The 19481-nt window shown below is 43.3% G+C and overlaps 1 protein-coding gene across 1 annotated transcript; it reads right to left on the bottom strand.

Moving 5' to 3' along the window:
- Nucleotides 1-12529: 12529 nt before the first annotated feature.
- LOC148096112 (long-chain specific acyl-CoA dehydrogenase, mitochondrial-like) lies at nt 12530-18793 on the bottom strand. Its single transcript, XM_087836728.1, has 11 exons — nt 18516-18793; nt 15528-15707; nt 15310-15447; nt 14790-14954; nt 14632-14698; nt 14386-14550; nt 13938-14039; nt 13531-13644; nt 13252-13379; nt 13080-13166; nt 12530-12996 (listed from the first exon to the last, which is right to left on the bottom strand). Exons 1-11 carry the CDS (start codon nt 18602-18604, stop codon nt 12903-12905), a joined length of 1329 nt encoding a protein of 442 aa, XP_087692854.1. The 5' UTR covers nt 18605-18793; the 3' UTR covers nt 12530-12902.
- Between the last annotated feature and the right edge of the window lie 688 nt (nt 18794-19481).

Here is a 19481-nt window from a genome sequence, read left to right as displayed (position 1 = left end):
TTCCAAGTTCCTTTGAAGTGCTAATAAAATTGGTGCCACGGTCAGATAGCAGCTGTTTGGCGGGGCCTCTCAGAGCGAAGAAGCGGTGGCGGGGGTTTATGCAGCTGGATGTGTCCAGAGATTCAATTACCTCAATATGCACAGCTCTCGAACTCATGCAGGTAAATATGATGGCCCACCGCTTACTTTCAGTTACTCCGCCCCTGGTACGCCTGGTTGTTATGGACCACGGTCCGAAGACATCCAGGCCGACGTAGGAGAAAGGAGGACAAGTTTTTAGGCGTTCAGGTGGTAGGTCCGCCATGAGTTGTTGTTCTTGTTTTCCACGTAGTTTGTGGCAGGTTAAACATTTGTGGATTACTGAATTGACTAGTTTTTTGCTGCCTAAAAGCCACAGCCCAGCAGCTCTGGTTGCTCCTTCCGTCAGATGACGACCTTGGTGCCTTGTTAGCTCGTGGTAATGGCGAGTGAGCAGAAGGGAGATGTGACTGTTTTTTGGAACAATTACTGGGCTCTTTTCAACACTCTCAATTTCTGCGTGTTTGAGTCGGCCTCCAACAGAAATGAGACTGTCCTGTAACATTGGGCTGAGCTTCTTGAGGGGGCTCTGTTTTGAGATTGGCTTGCCAGCATTAAGGGCAGAAAGTTCCTTCTCAAAGTATGCCTTCTGTGTCTCTTTGAAGATGACAGTTTTTGCTTGAGTTTGAGGCAGATGACATTTGTGCCAGCCTTTGCATTTTTTGTTTGGATTAGTCCCATTGAAGGACTTTGCAATGTGGATAAGATTTGCTATGGCTCTGACTAAACACTTAAAGGTAGAAAAGTGCTCAAAACTCTTACAAATGAGTACTTGGAGGTGAGTGACATACATTTTTACTTCTGGTCTAATTTCTGAGTCCTTATCTGGTTCAATCAGGTCAAACATTCCACTCAGTTGTGTTGTCTCTGCGGCAGGATGGTGGAGGAAGGGTGGTCCGGTGAACCAGGTGGACTTTTTTAGTTGGAATGCCGACAATGACCTAGACGCATGGTCTGCTGGATTTTCCTCTGTGCGCACATAATGCCACTGTTCTGGCTTTGATGACTGGTGAATGCGCTGTACTCTGTTGTGAACGTATGTATAAAACCTTTTTGACTCATTACAGATGTAGCCAAGCACTACCTTACTGTCCGTATAGAAGTGCACTGCATCAAAGTCTAAGTCCAACTCATCTTGAATGAGGTCAGCCATTTCTGCTGCCAAGACGGCTGCACATAGTTCAAGTCTTGGTATTGTAGGTTCTGACAGGGGGGCTAGTTTTACTTTGCCCATTATGAACCCAACCTCGACCTTCCCATCTGTTTGAACTGCTTTTAAGTAGGCTACAGCTCCTTTGACCTTAGTAGGTGCATCTGAGAATAAACACAGTTCCTTTCGCTTTGCTCGACTTAGTGAGGTGGATGTGTAGGTTCTGGGAACATGTAGTTCTCTTAGATCCTGAAGGGAATTTCTCCACATTTCCCATCTGCTTTGTTTGTCCTCTGGAAGGGGTACGTCCCAATCTGAACATTCCGAAGTAAGCTCTCTGAGTAGGGCCCTTACTTGGATTGTAACGGGTGCCAATAGGCGCAGGGGATCGAAGACACTATTGACAGAGGACAATACGCCATGGCGAGTGAATGGCTTGCTTGAGGTGGCCACTGAGTAAGTGAATGTGTCTCTTGTTATTTCCCAAATGAGTCCAAGGCTTCGCTGGGATTGTGTCTCTTCACCACTTAAATCTAAGTTTTTAATGACAGGAGCACAATCTTCTGGGCAGAAGGCCTGCATAACTGCCTGAGAGTTGGAAACAAACTTATGCAGGCGCAGGTCGGATTCAGTGAGTGAGGCTTGTGTTCTTTGAAGCAAGTCTATAGCCTCAGCAGGAGAGGGGACAGAGATCAAGCCGTCATCTACATAAAAGTGCCTCTCCACGAACTTTACTGTATCTGCACCATAGTCTTTCGAACCTGCTCTGATGGCCTTGCGTAGTCCATAAATGGCAACAGCGGGGGATGTTGAGTTGCCAAACACGTGGACTTTCATCCGGTACTTGACAACTTCTTTGTTTAGGTCGTTGTCCCTATGCCACAGAAAATGGAGGAAGTTGCAGTGGTCTTCGCGTACCATAAAACAGTGAAACATTTGCTGTATATCTGCCATGATTGCAACACTTTCTGTCCGGAAGCGGAGAAGAACTCCGACAAGTGTGTTGTTTAAATCAGGGCCAGTAAGGAGGACAGTGTTAAGTGAGACACCCAAGTACTGGGCGCTAGAATCGAAGACAACCCTGATCTGATTGAGTTTTTGTGGGTGGTAGACTCCAAATGTTGGAAGATACCAACACTCTTCTCCCTTTTCCAGTGGGGGGGCCACCTCGGCGTGACCATTGGAGAGGATTTTTTCCATGAAGGCCACATAATGCTCCCGCATTTCAGGTTTCCTTTTTTTTTTTTTTTTTTTCTGCCTGTCCCATTTGGTTCTTTAGCCGTCAGAATTGTTGTCTGAAGACCAACAAGGATACCCAATGGATTTATTTTGCCAAATGGATCATCATGGCATTGCCGTATTGGTCCATTTGATCGACCTTTGTTTTTATTATTTATTTTATTTTATTTTCAGTTGTTACAGACGGGACAGACATGAGTGAGGGATAGGAAAGGGAGAAAGAAAGAGGAAGGAAAAGAAAAACAGAAGGGGAGAGGGACAGTGAGAAAGGGGGGGAAAAAAAATATCTCCGGGATCACCTGTTGAGAGAAAAAGAATAGAAAACAAGCAAAAAAAAAACAAAACAAAGCTACATACTATACACAACACCATCGCATTAATCTAGCTAAGTGTAAACAGCAGTAAATACTAAATATTGAATGTTGTTGTGCAGCACGCAGGACAGACAGCGCACAATGTGCTTTGAAATAGCAGCCAAGAAAGGTGTGATTTAAGTCTACAAACAGTGAACACCTGTGTGCACACCTGTGTGGATCGGCACGCTTGTATTCAAATGGTTTCCCCATGTAATGGTCTGCAAGAGGATGTAGAGAGCCATAGCCCTGTCCCCCAGGGCATGAAGCAGGCATGGAGGAGATCCGGGCCCCAGACATCCAGAGGCCCCAGAGTGCAAGAGCCCAAGGAGGACCACCGGAGGGGCATCCGTGCCACCTTCATGGGAAGGGCTGAGGATCCCCAGACGAGGGGTCACCCAGTAGCCACCGGGCAGAAACTACAGGGGGCTGCACCGGCGTGCCCGCCGGCTCCGCTGGCAGCCAGCTGTGCCAGAGTGAACCGAGCCGCAGGCACAGAGGCCGGAGGCCCGAGGGCCCTCCGCGCCCCGGAAGAGGCCTGACCGAGCAGCAGGCGCCAGGCCCCGCCAAGTAGCCACCAGGAGTGAGCTGGCACATGACCTGAGCGCCCAGCCCCGGACACCAAGAACCAACAATGCACCGACCCCTGAGGGCATCAGTCACCGGCAGGGAGTGTGGTGAGGGGAGATAGGCCTCCACACTTGGAGGGCCTGGGAGTTCCCAGAGAGGTGGAGTCTAAGACCCGACCTGACATATAGACACAGACAAACAGGCACACACAGACACAGACATGCATTCCCACCCTCATGCACACATATACAAACACTCAGCACTCACCCAACGTAGGAATAAACGTAAATGGACATGTACACACAATCACACTCCCCAAACATACTCTATACCCCGGGTCCAGGTATCCTCGCCCCCAGAGGGGGAAACGGCACCCAGACCCAAGAGATGTTACCCTTCCCTCCGGGGTGGAGGCAAGCAGACCGCCCCAGGCTCCGGAGCAGCAGGGAGGCCAATCGGACAGCCAGCATCTCTTCCCAGCCCCCCCGCCCCGATGGCTAGCAGAGAACGGGGGTGTGTTAAGACCCCATACCCTCCTCCTCCCGCTCAAGTGTAGTGTTTCTGCGTGTTGCTCTAAAGTGTATTTAAAACAAGGGAGAGCATGGTGCTGCTGCCAGAGAGCAGCAGGTGTTAGCACGGCCCCTCCCGAGAACCCTCAATGTCTACATGGATTTAAAATTGAGAGGTGGGCACCGGCGCCAGAGGTAGGTTTGAATACACAGACCGTCTACTGGACGCCGTTAACGTGCCCACCCTCAAGGCCCTATATATATATATATATATATATATATATGTGTGTGTGTTATGAGAGTGTAAGTAATGTGGATGTCTAAGTTGTGAGATAAAATTGAGGCACAGTTCATGAGGACCGTTTTCTTGGCGATGCATAGGGCAGTAAAAACCATGTGGACTGTATTAGTTTCTGTAGTGACATCATCCAAATTTCCTGGATTTCTGAAGTCCTTGTACAAACCACATAAACTGTAAGCGACAACAAAAAAAAGAAAAGAAACGGAAACATTCCAATTAAAGTAATGACGGAGGGTGACGGTGTTATATCTGCTATGACATCATACTGATATTACTAGGTTAAACCCATGTTAAAGGAGAAAGTGTGAATGAATAAGAAAAGAATGTAGCGGGTTCTTATCTGGAGTGCAGTCAATATAACCACGGTGTGGTGCCGGGGTCGCGGTAGAGCTGTCCGTCCACGTAGAGCCGGTCCACAGCGATGACAGCACGGGAGCCTTTCAGGATGAAGCTATGTCGGACTGGGAACAGGACTTTGCATCGTTCCAGGATCTCTTTGGGGAACTGGTCGTTCACGCTGAAGTCCGTTCCTTTCAGTTCCCTGCCGCGACTCTTCACCTGTTCCTTCTGTTTGAAATGACCAAATTTGGCCACAATAGGACGTGGTCTCCCGGTCCGCGACCTCACGCCCCCCAAGCGATGCACTCTATCGAAGGCGATGTTCTTTACGGTGTCCTCCGGCAGCTTCAGGTGGATTTTAATGAAGCTTTTCACCGTTGCCTCCGCGTCCTCTCCGGTAGATTCTGGAATACCAGAAAAAACAAGATTATCTCTCATGCTACGGGCTTGTAGATCGATAACGGACTCTTTTATTTTTTTATTTTCAGTGTTTAGCTGGGTCACGTTATCAGCGAGAGATTTGACCGACTCCCGTAGCGTGGCATTTTCGGCGGCAAGCGTTTCCACCTGCTGCTGGCTGAATTCCAGGGATTCTCTCAGAGATTTAAATTCCCGGTGTAAAATCTCCACCAGGGACAGCCTCGCATCGAAACTGGACAATCGCTTGTCGATTGACTCCAGGATATCTGCGATGTCTTTGCCGGCAGGCGATGTTGTGCCGGGGGAGTCTGCCGGGCGACATCTCTTCGATGACGGCGTCTCGGTTTTGGCCGGGGAAGATGCACTCTGGGCCTTCTTCATTACTAAATCTTGGAAGCAGCGGTCGATGTATTCTTGGAGAGCGTCTAAACTCTCCCCGTTGTCCTCCAGGGTGTTAGAGATGATAAGACAGATGTTGTTAGTTATATGACAGTTGGTTAGTTTATTTGGCAGTACTGAAGCTTAAGGAAACTTTGTTAAACTCTACGCTACCATTCGCTTTTTTTTCCGCCAAATCTCCGGCGTCTGACGTCACCTACAACATGGGTCGCTTCAGGTTTCCTATTAATGGTGCGTTTTAAGGAGGAGAACCTTGTGGCCACCTGCTGTCTGTTGTTTGGTAATTGCTGGCGGGGTTCCTTAAATGGAAGTGGGGTGACCCAACTGTTGTCCACGTCTCTGTACATAGTCCAGAGACGTGGACAACAGTTACATTGTCCATCATTTTTAGAAAGAGAGTGTTCTGTATTGAGTGAGCTGGTTTGTTGTTGTTATCTGTCCGGTTAAAAACCGTTTGACCCAGAGTTTGTTCGGGCGCTTTACCTGGCCTGTTTGTGTGTGGCATTTCTTTGAGTTGCAGAAGGCTATTGCATGGTTTGAAAACTGTAGGGCGGCCATTTTCCAGAACGACTGTCTTCAGGGTGCTGACTGTAGGCCTATGAACATTACCCAGACAGACCTCCCCAACTACAACGCACCCTAGGTCTAGGCGCTAGGCGAAGGGGGCATTATGAGGGCCATAAATTCTCTGCCTGACCTTGTGTGCCTGTAAAATGTCTCTCCCTAGTAGCAGGAGTATTTCAGCTTTAGGGTCTAGCTCTGGGATGTACTTTGCTATGGTATGGAGGTGCGGCTGGTGTAGCACTGCGCTGGGAGATGGGATTTCATTCCTATTGTTAGGAATGTCCTGACACTCTATGAGCGATGGTAGAGGGATAACTACTGACCTATCCAGTGACTCAATATGGAAGCCTTCAGCTATTTTACCCCATGTTTCTACAACACCAGAGCATGTTCTAAGATTGTAGGAGAAAGGTTCACTTTTAATGTCAAAAAGTTCAAAGAACTCAGGCTTGGCTAAAGAACGATTGCTCTGATCGTCTAGTATTACATATGCCTTAACAGCTCTGTCCTTGTAACCTTTAGGGTACACCCATGTGAGACATATCTTGGAACATGAACGTCCCCACTGACCTGGACTGCACACGTCTGTGCAGCTTGTTCTGACATCAACCGTGTCATGACTGTTTTCTCTCTCCCCGCCATTCTCTTGTGCCGGTGGTGGAGCCTTGTTGGTCTGTGGTGGAGGACCGGGATGCATGACTGCGTCGTGACTTGTGCTGTCACATTCAGAACACTTTACTGAAGATTTGCATTCCTTCGCAAGATGAGTGTCTGAAGAACAGCATCTGAACCATAATCCTTTCTCTTTGAGGAAGGCCTTCCTTTCGTTCAGTGGTTTATTTCTAAATGTTCTGCATCTTTTGAGCGGGTGTGGCTTGTTATGCAGTGGGCGGTTCCGGTTAAAATCCTTGTTAGGGGGAGAAATATTGGTTTTGTGTACAGTAATTGGCTTGCTGGAATTTAAGTTTTTTGCAAAAGGTTTTTCTGGTTTTAAGTTTTTCTGGTGGAAACTTGGATCATTGCGTTTCTTTGCCTCTTTACATATGAATTCACAGAAGTACTCAAAGGATGGGAAACAGCCTTGGTTGTTCTCTTTATATTGATAGCTCTGTGACATCCACCTCTCCTGAAGTCCATATGGGAGTTTGTCTATGATTGGGCTAATTCCACGAGAAGTGTCCAGATAGAGTAGACCAGGCAGATGGCTGTCTTCCTTAGCGCCTTGAATCTCTTGCAGTAAATCTCCTAGTTCACGTAGCTTGACATCAAGGGTGTAGATTTGGTTTTGGCATTGGTGGGGACGGATGATTCAACCACCGAACCCTGCCCTGTTTCTTTTCTTTTTTTCCTTTTCGTCTTTGCTTCTTGATAAAAAAAAAAAAAAGGAGAAATATACTTGCCTACATATGCTATTCTACATGCTTTTAAACCATTTAAAATTTCAATTCATAGTTTTATATGTGAATTAGTTCAGTTCATTTTTATTTTAAACATGTACATTCACAATCATTACAAAATATCATTCCATTTTTTTTGCTTGAAAAGGAGTAGGCAGAAATATACACTTATTTGTCCCTACCCCCTCAAGTTTTACCTCTCATTCATTTAATTTAATTTTAGTCTTAAATTAAACAAAAATATGAATATGAATTATATAATGTAAAATTACTATTAAACAAACGACCAAGTATTTTAGACTTTACTTTACTTCAGCCATATTCCATATAAATCAGGTATCATAGAAAAATAAAATTAGCTTCAAATACAGTAATGACCCACCAAGTCATCATCCAATTTCACCTGTGATCTTGTATCACCATTACTCTCTGAGCTTTGTGTTGGTTCTTCTGTCACCTGACAAATAGGACATACATGACAATAAGAATAAAATGTGTAGCTGCTTCAGTGTTTCTGTCAATTTGTGCAGAGCTTCACTCATCAGTAATGTTTGTAGGGTATTTAAAAAATCAAGACTACCTCATGATATTTTGTCTCAAAAATGAACCCTATGAATATGCCAGTACCATTAGGATGAAATTACTGTGTCACCAACATTATACCCCCTCTTCTGTGGAACCAGCTTCCAGTTTGGATTCGGGAGACAGACACTATCTCTACTTTTAAGATTAGGCTTAAAACTTTCCTTTTTGCTAAAGCATATAGTTAGGGCTGGACCAGGTGACCCTGACTCCTCCCTTAGTTATGCTGCAATAGACATAGGCTGCCGGGGAATTCCCATGATGCATTGAGTTTTTCCTTTCCAGTCACCTTTCTCACTCACTATGTATTAATAGACCTCTCTGCATTGAATCATATCTGTTATTAACCTCTGTCTCTCTTCCACAGCATGTCTTTTATCCTGTCTTCCTTCTCTCACCCCAACCGGTCGCAGCAGATGGCCGCCCCTCCCTGAGCCTGGTTCTGCCGGAGGTTTCTTCCTGTTAAAAGGGAGTTTTTCCTTCCCACTGTCGCCAAAGTGCTTGCTCATAGGGGGTCATATGATTGTTGTGTTTTTCTCTGTATCTATGAAGCGCCTTGAGGCGACTTTTGTTGTGATTTGGCGCTATATAAATAAAATTGAATTGAATTGAATATAACGTTAGACGTATAATTTTAACAGCCTCTGTAAACTAATATCCTTGCTTGCTCGAGGCTACAGTTTTCTCTGACAGTTTCAATCAAAATTAGAAATGCTACTCTGGGAGACTGAGATAACTAATAGTGCTGCCTGTTGTGCAGTTAGTTTCCAAAACACGTTATTCATGGTTAAATACAATTTTAGACTGATGTGGGCCAAAGCTTAGCATAGCCTGTAACGTTATTATAACGGACACATTTTGAGTGAACTTGACTTTAAGTGACTTACAGGTTTCTTTGAAAAATACTTTCTTATATGCAGGTTCATCCTTTTTGCTGCCATCCTCCTCTCCTCCTTGCAGGTCCTCGCAGTGCAGGCTTGCCGCTGCTAAAACTAAACAGAGCTCCCTGAAAGGCACAGCCAATCACGTTGGCCATATTTGTCACATGAGGTAGGACTCCAGGAGAGAACGTAATTTAACTCTTTCTGCACTGCTAGGTGAATGAGACATTGACAGATCATTTTTTTTCTTTCTATTGCTTTTGTTTTTCTTTACTCGAAGCGATCAAATTATTGGTGGGGACAATTCAATAATCGCTGGATATTGGTGGGGACATGTCCCTTCCGTCCATGCCAAATCTATGCCCTTTTCCTGTACCCATCCGTCAGTAAACTGTACCTGGGCTTGTTGCAGAAGTTACTAAACTTCATGAGTGTATGCACTCACTCCAAGAACCGTATAATTATAAATATGAGCGTGGTGAAAGTTGGGCAGCATGCTGACGCCTTTTGTCCACTCTGTGTGCTCGTAAGGGTCTAACCCTTTCACTCATTTGATTTTGTCCTCGAGTCTTTTCTTTGACTTTTCATCAAGTCTGTCTTTGTACGGACCGACATTGTTCTCCTTCGTTTTGTACATAACTTTTTTGGGGGGCAAAGAAAAACCAAGAAGGTATTGGAACTGGAGAATGAACGTTTTGCGGTGCTGCAAATGCTTGCATTTAATGCGGTTCCCGGCATGCAATGCGCGAAAGTCACGTGGTCTGTCACAACCTTCGGCGCGCTGCTGTAATCGGCCTTAAAATGCAGCTGTCACTACCCGATCCGTACCGGAAACCCGATCGGTACCCCACATGCGCGAAAAGTGTCTACTTCCGGTCGAAGCATTTTACGATAGTTACAGGTCAGAGTATCTGTTAAGATGTTAAGAATAACAAGTATCTCTTAAAATGTTTCCGATAATGAAACATTTAATATAATGTAGACAAAAATAAAAAAATAAAAAGATAGTAATAGATCAGAACTCCCGATCCTTACTGCGCATGTGCAAAGTTGGACCGTACAAATCAGGTCTACCCGATCCGTACCGCGCATGTGCAGATGTTTTCTTCTTCTTCTGTTCGTTTAATGGCAGTTTACTCCCCAGTGTACGAGGATACTGCCACCTGCTGACTGAGCGAATGAACCCTATTGTAAACTGAATTAACGTCATTACAAATGTGTGTTAAATTTGATTTAGTGATAATCGAGTGTGTTTATGCTTGTCTGTGAGGAGAGGATTGTTGGAATAGTGATGATGACGTCCGCTATCACTGTCAATTGTCAGTAAACACTTCATCTGGCTGCTGAATCTTTACGTGACATATTACAAAGTCTGTATTATTAACTCTGTCATTAGGCACCATTCTTCTTATTTTACGGCGCTGTTGTTCAATCGGGGGACGCTCTCTGTTGAGGAGAAAAGCATGAATTTGTTGCGGATACGGATTATCCATTGTTTAAATGTCCCGGTAGTCGAAAAGGAGGCAGAGCTGTTGAGAAATGCTAAGAGCTAACTGGGCGTAACCGTATCATTCAAATATATTGAATGTCGCAATGTTGGCAAAGAGAGGAAGTGACGTAAGATTTGCGCATGCGGGGTACCGATCGGGTTTCCGGTACAGATCCGGTAGTGACAGCAGCCTTTAAGGCTGCAGACCCTGAATTAGGATACAGCCAAAGAGGCGTCACGCTCTTCTTCTTCTTCTACATTTTTATTTTCAGTTGGCAAACAACTGAAAGGTGCATTACTGCCACCAACTGGTATGGAGTGTGGGCTGGAACGTCGCTCAAAACAAACAAACAAACAAACAAACAAACAAACAACCCCTCCCCCCCCAAATCCTTCCAAACAATTTCCCCTCTTTTAAAAACTGAAACAAGGCCTGAAAGCTTTTACTTCCAGATTCCTTTTGCAGTAAATCAATAAGATCCAGCATCACTCAGTTTGTTTCACGGGTGCCTTTAAATGTGAACGCCTGAGAAGTACGGTTGTTATGTGAGGTGGGTCTCGCTTATGATTGAGTCCAAATAAAGCGTGGATTTGCCTTTAAACGACGTTAATATCACAAATACAAACGATTTGTTTAGTCCATAAAACTGTCCTCTTTTTTTGCACTTGTTGACTTGTAAAAGCCTGTATGACATTTTTTGTTTCACCATTCATTAACCGCACCGAGAAGACATCATTTAAATATGTTTATGTTTTCTTTAAGCAAACGGTATTATTAAAATTATTCATGACTGGGCCAAGTGTAAATGTTTGCAATATAAATAATAAATGAAAAAATGTAAACATCTATGTTTAGTGAACTTTGCAGTGTTGCTCTGTGGTGCAGCTATGACACTGTAGCAAAGTTTACACACTATGTCTACTTGATTCACGTCTGACTCCGAGAACCCATAATGTTTCCACACCACTGAAGTTTTTTTTACCTCTCTTTTCAACCAATGGCAGTCATTCTCCTCTCCAAATAACTTCTGCTTAGCTTTCCGAGCTTCCCTCGGGTCCTCTTAATCAGCGGTCCCCAACCCCCGGGCCTCGGACCAGTACCGGTCAGTGAGTCGTTTGGTACCGGGCCGCGAGAGTTGAGGCTCAGGTGTGAAATGTATAGTTTTCAGGGTTTTTAATCGGTTTTCAGCGTTATTTTGTTATCGTTTTTATTGTTTACTCTGTTTTCCTTGGTCTTTTCACGTGTGTTATGAATAAATTTTCTTTTTTTCGGTACCGGTACTAGTTTTATTTTGTTGTATTTATCCGCGACACCTTAAAGGCCGGTCCATGAAAATATTGTCGGGCATAAACCGGTCCGTGGCGCAAAAAAGGTTGGGGACCGCTGCTCTTAATTGTTGTGGCACGTGTTCAAAATGCGGAGAGGTGCACTCGATTTGCCACACGGAGCAGCGCGAGAGTAAAGCACGAGGGAGGGGCTAATAATCGGCTCAGTCATTTTTAATCATCGTTGAAAGCCCAGATCGTAATCGAGATTAAAATTCGATTAATTGAGCAGCCCTACTTTAAACTACGTTAATGTCACAAATACAAACGATTTGTTTAGTCCATAAAATAGGGTGACCAACTGTCCTCTTTTTTTTGCACTTGTTGACTTGTAAAAGCCTGTATGACATTTTTTATTTCACCATTCATTAACTGCACCGAGAAGACATCATTTAAATATGTTCATGTTTTCTTTAAGCAAACGGTATTATTAAAATTATTCATGACTGGGCCAAGTGTCCTCTTTTTTGGAAATCAAAATATGGTCACCCTACCATAAAAATACCAGCAGAATGAGACCGCTAACTGAGAGTGGCAGATTATGAAAGCAGGCATTTAAGTGCATATTAACAAACACTGATTTTGAAGAAAACCTCCTATAATGGAAATTACGTCAGATATCTTTAATCTGATGCAGACTGGCCACATTAGCAATGCTAAAACAAGGCATTGCTGACAAACTTTGTTAAAGAAAATTCTCTGTATTTCCTGTCATATGTGTACTGTAGCAATGCTGAATGCTAAAATTATTATTATTATGTCCAAAGATTCAACTCATGAGGTCAGTGTATGTCCATCCTTAATATTACATATATAGTCGTGTGAGTGCAGAAGCTCCGCCCACCTGCTGCTCAAAACTTCTCTTTAAAAGGGTCATAAAGGGGAATACAGTGGTTGAACATTTACAGAATTAGAGCAAAGAGCAAACAGTGTTCTTTTATTCCCTTTATTGATCTGAAAATTTCAAGTATAATTAAACCAGTGGACGTACTGGTGTTCACATTCACACTTCCACTGCACGGCTATCACAGCCAAAATAATTCACATAATGATATGAGTGTAATATCTACAGAAAAAAAAAAAACTAAACTGGAGATCTTTATTGACAGTTTTGTGGGTTTTTGTGTTTTTGTTTTTTCTGAGTATGTTGTTAAATTTTAACTGAAAAAGCATGGCTGTCATCAGGACACGTTCCCAGTGTTGTTTTTAGCTACACTAGATCCAGTCTTTTTACATTGTACCTGAAGATTCTGAATTCCTAAATTTAAAAAAAAAAAAAAGATTACAAAAAACAACAACCCAGTTTCACTTCTGGCTGACGATGGTACGAGCGATGAGCTCCTTCATGATCTCGTTGGTTCCTCCGTAGATAGGCTGAACTCGCGAGTCCACAAATGCCCTGAAAACGCAAACGTGTTGATGAGCTGGAAAAAAACCCAAAACAATCAAAGCTCTCTGTTGCAATGTTTACGTGATACTAACTTGGCGATGGGGTATTCCCACATGTACCCCCAGCCTCCGTGGAGCTGCAGGCACTGAGTGGCCACTCTGTTCTGGAGGTCAGACGCCCTTCAGATAAGATGAAGTACATCAGCGCGTGACAACAACACAGCTCAGCCTTTAGATCATGAGGTGGTAAACTCCAAAAACTCACCAATACTTGGCCATGGAGGCCGTGGCAGGATCCAGGCTTTTCTCAGCATGGAGCTGAAGGCAGCTATCCAGGAAGGCTCGACCCACACAGATCTCGGTCTTTAGCTCTGCTAGCTTGTGCTGCACAGTCTGTGGAGCGCAAAGACAAAAAACAGATAGTATGATGACTGGGAGGATGATTTGATAAACTGGTCCTTTTTTAATAGGAACTCATCAGGACAGACTATATCCTTACATGAAATATCCTAAAAATATTCACCAAAAGAATTACTATAAAGACCTGAAGGTGAGCGACTGTTTTGCTGAAAGCCTTCCGCTGCATTACATAATTTCTGGTTTCCTCAAACATGAACTCACAGCTCGCTATGGCCATGTCAGCAATCAGCAGACGCTCCTAGAGAAGGGAAAAGGTTGTTTGACGTCAAATTAACCCAAGTGAGACGTTATCTGCAGATGATGTGTACAAGCACATGATAAAACATATTTAGGACGATGAGGCTAAAAATCCAAAGATACATGTCTGTAGGTCCAAGTTATGAATATAAAGATGTTTTAGGTATTTCATTTTGTAAAAATATGGGTGCAGCCAGACTGGATCTCCACCCAGGTTCAAGGTACGGAGAGTTACTCGTTGAGTGGAGGCATTAAATGTTTCTGATATGAACATGCCATAAATGTTGTGTTCACCTGAGGGAGTTCATTCATCAGGTAATAGAAACCTTTGTTGAGTTCTCCTAAGAGGGCATCAGCTGGGAGGCGCACATCCTCAAAGAATAACTCAGCTGTGTCCTTTGAAAGAACCAGAAACACAAGTGAGAGGATGTAATGAAGTATAAATCCTTAGTAGCACAAATGACCAAGTTCTGTTGTCACTTTTTAGCCTCATGCATTTGTATAAACTGTAATTTACAGTAAAGCTTTGAAATTTAAAGAGCTAAGAGAGTTATATGTGCAATCAAAATTGCCTTTGTTTCTTCAGCTGAACAATCAGAGCAGTCTGATCGTCCCACAGACACAAAAGCTGTTTCAGACAGATACTTCTTTTTGATTTTGAAGCACTGAACCAGTTAAACCTACACTTGTAGACCATAAAAATGATGTAGGGGCACTTCATATATTTCCATGACCCTGGTACCTGGGCTTTCAGGCCAATCTTCTCCAGCTTCCGCCCTTTGTGAAAGCCCTTCATGCCCTCCTCCACCAGGAACAGACTGATCCCGTGTGCTGCCGTCTTCGCCTCTCGGTTGGTCACGGTCACTACCACCACCAGATCTGCCATCCAACCATTTGTAATAAATACCTGAAGAGGTCAGATGGAGTAATATCAGTACTGGACTTTAAATGTAATTGAGTGGATAATTTTGAAGTCTTGACTCAGTACCTTGTTGCCGTTGAGGATCCAGTCACTGTCGTCCTTCTTGGCATACGTCCTCACACCCTGAAGGTCACTGGAAAAAAAATAGAGGAGCTGAGTCACTGAAGCTACCTGATATGATGTGTGCTGATTTCTTGATGTTACATCTGTGATTGAGTCCTGACCTGCCTGCTCCTGGCTCAGTCATGGCGATGGCAGCGATACATTTCCCAGCGGTCATCTTTGGGATGAAGTGTTTGATCTGTTCCTTGCTGCCGTAGTTGACGATGTAGGGCATGATGATGTCAGAGTGCAGCGCAAAACCTGGGCCTGTGCAGTTGCAATACATTCTGTAGTGGTGCAGACAGCGGAGATGAGATGAAGGATGAAGAGATAGCTGACTATCTGGCAAATACACTGGTCATCATCACTAAAGCTACTTTCTTGTGATTGTTTTTTTTAAAATGGTATTGAGCAACAGTTCTCCAAGCTTTCTGAAGTGGTAAAATCATACCTGGATAAAAAAAAACCTGCAGCACTGCAGCAATGGATCGATCACATGTCCTCACTTGGAAAAAGCTTAATTCTCTTTCTTGTGTTTTTAAAATCACATCTCAGCTGGAACTCACTGCTAAAATATTTCAGTCTCTCTGAATGTCGGCGAATAGCTTCAGATATTGAACAGTGGTTTGAAGGACAACTCACTGCTCCTCCCATGTGACAGCTGCAGAAAACAGGTCTCCTCCTATGCCACCATGCTCTTCTGGTGTCATTACTCCCAGCAGACCTTGCTCACCAGCCTTTTCCCACACCTCCCTGCTCACCTGACCCGCCTTCTCCCACCTGCAACAAAAAACAGTTGAAGTAAAGCTATTAAAGGCTTATTTTAATAATTCTTGGTAGGTCATCAAACTTCCACCTACTCTTTGTGGTAAGGCACCACTTCCTCTTGGAAGAAGCGCCGCACATTTTGTCTGAAGAGGTCATGGTCCTCATTGAAGATCCGGCGGGTCCCGATGTCCATCAGGGATTTGGCGCTGGAGGTCTCAGGTCGGCCTGAGGATGCGGGCTGCCTGAACTCCTCAAACTTACTGTGCTGAAATCTGCAGGGACAGAAATTCAACCACGCGTCACTACACAGCCAGCAAGTGCCTGACCTGGAAGCTCCATGACAAATTAACTCACTCAGCTAAAGCAGTGGCAGCAGATTTTGTGCATCTGTCCTGAATTTCATGAAAGCTGCTATTAAATTAAAGAAATACACATACACAGAAAGGACAGAAAAAACAAACAAAACCCTCCAAAACAGACCATTACATACAGCTGAGGACCAGAAACAAAAACAACTGATGTATCAATATTTCAACTTTAAAAAAATTGCATCCTGTAATCTCTTACGAGCTACCTCCACTGATCCAGTGACAAGAACACAGGTGAAGAGATGTAACATCGTACGAGACCATTGTTTCATCTTTCTCAACTTCTCAAAAAAAATAAAAAAGGTGTTCTGGATGTGATGTTCAGAGCTGCCTGAGGATCTAAGCTAGAAACTTTGAGATGTTATAGGTGACCAAGTTGATCAAGCAGACAATTGGTCTTAATGGCACTCCCTGTTTATGTATCTTTGGTACATATATTCTTTACTCTTGGAACTGTGTCTTCATTCCATATATTTTACATACAGTGGTCAGCACTACAGGCTGAAACATGGGTGTACCACGGGTTCCCCAGTTTTACCCATCGTGGCCAATTTGTACATGGAAGAATTGGAAGAGAGGAGTTTGTTATCCTACCCTGGAATACACCAAGTGATTCAGGTATGTGATCAAAAATTGTTCCACCCCAAGGATCGGGTCCCCTGGCACAGAGTAATATAGTGTACGCTGTTAAGTGCCAGGAGGATTGCCATGACTCTCTGTGAGTGGTACTCATGGCCATTGATCAGTGGGCTTTGATCAGTGGGTTTTGATCAGTGGGTTTTAATTGGTGGTTGTTGATCAATGGTCATGACAATTTGCATATTAATGACCAAGAAACTGACCTCACAGTCCATTGTTCATTCAATGGGCTAGTTTCAGTTATTGTGCAAATGTACTGTTTATAAGATTGGGGAAACCTGCAGTCAGCTAAGTCTGAAGAAGTCACTTGGATGAGTGACGAAATGTTTCTCCCACTGAAAACGCTACGTCCAGATGAACAGAATCAACCTTTTGGGATAAGTCTTGAAACAAACTGTTGTATTCTGATAATAGAACATAAACTAATTATGTTTTATGTATGTAGCTAAGGACCAGCAACATTTGTAGTGCGCAAAAGAAAGAAGAAAAGAGAACAGATAGGCATGGAGGCAAATTTAAATTCCTACCTCCACCATCACACTCAAGATATAAAAGATCATACATATATTTTATCATCTGAGGCAAAAAACCAAAGGAGTGAAAATGTGAAGAACAAGAGACAACACATCTGAGTAAAGCATCCTCTTCCTCCTCACCTTAAGCTTCAGCTGCTGAACTGAACTGAGAGCAGGATGCAAACACACTAAACATGCTTTTTTATTCTCTGCCACAGTTACTTAATGTCAGAAGATTAGACATGTGACCCTCTGGACAGCTAACAATGAGCCAACAACTAAAACTGATTATAGGCTAACATGCTAATGATTGACTCAAGCATCCTAACAATCACGCTTTCCCTCTGATAAACAGTTCGATTACATTTCCACACATGAGAGTTTATTCGCTAAGCACCCAACAACTTTAGATCCACTTAAAAGAACGTTTCACTCACGTTAGCTAACGCCAGCATACGTTGGGGAAAAACAGCTGTGTTTATTGACAGAAATGTTAAACATATCCTTAATAAAATCATCTCAGTATCACTGTCAGTGGTCAGAAGTGACCTTTACTGCCGCATCGACTTTTATCTGACTCGTTTCACAAAGTTTTACAGACTCCTCCAGTCAAATCTGACATGTACACACTTCACAGTACAGATGAATGACGATCAGTTTTTGAGGTGACTGGTAAGTAAAAATGTGAAATCCTCCAACATAATTAATTGATGTAAATAAATTGCTAAGTGTTAACATTATTCAAATATTTTAAAATATAGAGTGTACAAAAATGAGCGCTTAGCTTACTACAATATGGTTGTCTTATAGTGGCCACCACACCCAAGGTTATTGACTTGAATTGGAAGAGGTAAGAAAACAAACTGCGTTGACTACAATCTACAACCCACTGACATCTACTGGTGAGATTTTACACTTTAACTACCTCTGCTTTGCTTTTCTTCCCTCGTTGCCGCTGTAAATAAGAATGATTTCTTAATGACGCCTTAAATAAAGGTTACACCAACTTTACATGGAATTACATGGAAGTACAGCCTGTCCGATCAGCTTCAGTTGACATCTCTTCAGCACACAGACAGTTTATTTAATATGGGAAGCTTTCAAACTACCTTTAGGCACACTTCAATGTGTGGAGACTTCAATACGATTTAATTTTGACTTAAAACAACAACAACTCTCAACCATAACATGTTTTATTTAGACAAAAATGGCCAAACTCGTGTATCTTCATTTTTAGACTGCTGTAATTTTAAAACGTTCACTAAATTTTGAGATTCTGGTTTCGATTTTCACATTAAAAGGTCTCCATGTAATCAACAGGTCACCATAAAGTGTGTCAAAGGGAACCGCACAGACACATAATACAGTCCGACCTTTTTCTGTATTATAAAAATGCTCCGCAACTATAAAAAAAAATATAACTAAAATCATGCAAAGTAAAACTATTTCCTAAAACAGCGTAAATGTTTCGCTCACAGCTTTGAATGCATTTCTTTGCGCTGATATCGACAGATGCGGCTCCAGCTCACCAGAAACAGCTTTAACTGCGCATTTTTACCTTGCAGAAACTGCAGAGAGCGGCGGTCCTCTTCCAGACACATTTCTCAGTCCGAAAACACAAGTTCCGATTATTCTGTTCGCCAACATATTCAAATCAAAGTACAACTTCACAGGAAAAAGACGAACACAGAAAAGATCGTTTGAGCGACACTAAGGCTGTATCCCAATTCAGGGTCTGCAGCCTTATAGTACGCAGCCTCAACGGTCCTCAAGGGCCGCGTACACAAAGAGCGCTTAGGCCTGAAGTGTGAGGCTTGTGAAATGGGACGGTCTAGCCTCCGTCGCGCTGCCCAGGTTGCCTAGCAACCATGATAGCTGGAAACGTGTGGTTGACAGAAATGAAGAACATGTTTTGTTCGCTTGTTTCTACATGAGCTTTGTGTGATTTAAGTAGTATCTGAGGCTGAGACCACAGGACTGTAAAACATGATTGTTGGGTTCATATCTGTACTGAACAGTCATATAAGATTAGCTAGTAAATAACAAATAGTTAATGTTGTTAATGATGTTACCATATTACTTCAGGGAGCAGACATGACACCATCTTGGGTTTTAGCCATCACTTTTTTATTATCTCCACACCACCCTCTGGTGGCTTCCACATGAACTGCATCTTAAACAACAACTGTTCACTCATATCATGACATCCCCCCCCCCCCCCCCTTTTTTTCTTTCAACAACAGGGGCAAACAACAAAGTAAGTCACAACACCATTCAAGGCCCATGACCAGTGGAAAAAAAAGAAAGGGAGAAAAAAAATGCTTCTTGGCATACTCACATTTCTCTCTAGTGAACATTTTTTCTTCCCATTTTTTTTCTTTTTTTTCTTTTTTTTTAGTCAAAGCATATACTCGAAACATAATGTTCATTTTATTCCTCAATAAGCCTTCTGGGCTTGGAAACAATACGTCCACTCGCAGTTTTGGGTGGGGAACTTGGTAACTCTGTGGGAGTGACATTTCTA

This window comes from Neolamprologus brichardi, chromosome 23 (assembly GCF_056152115.1).
Source record: "Neolamprologus brichardi isolate AB-2024 chromosome 23, ASM5615211v1, whole genome shotgun sequence".
Taxonomy (NCBI): Eukaryota; Metazoa; Chordata; class Actinopteri; order Cichliformes; family Cichlidae; genus Neolamprologus; species Neolamprologus brichardi.
This window is presented reverse-complemented; position numbering and strand designations above follow the sequence as displayed.

Coding starts and splice junctions, on each gene's coding strand:
- LOC148096112 (XM_087836728.1), bottom strand. CDS start 18,604: ATGTTGGCGAACAGAATAATCGGAACTTGTGTTTTCGGACTGAGAAAT. Junction 13,167..13,251: donor GCCTCCATGGCCAAGTATTG/GTGAGTTTTTGG, acceptor TCTTATCTGAAG/GGCGTCTGACCTCCAGAACA. Junction 12,997..13,079: donor TGGGAATACCCCATCGCCAA/GTTAGTATCACG, acceptor TTGCGTTTTCAG/GGCATTTGTGGACTCGCGAG.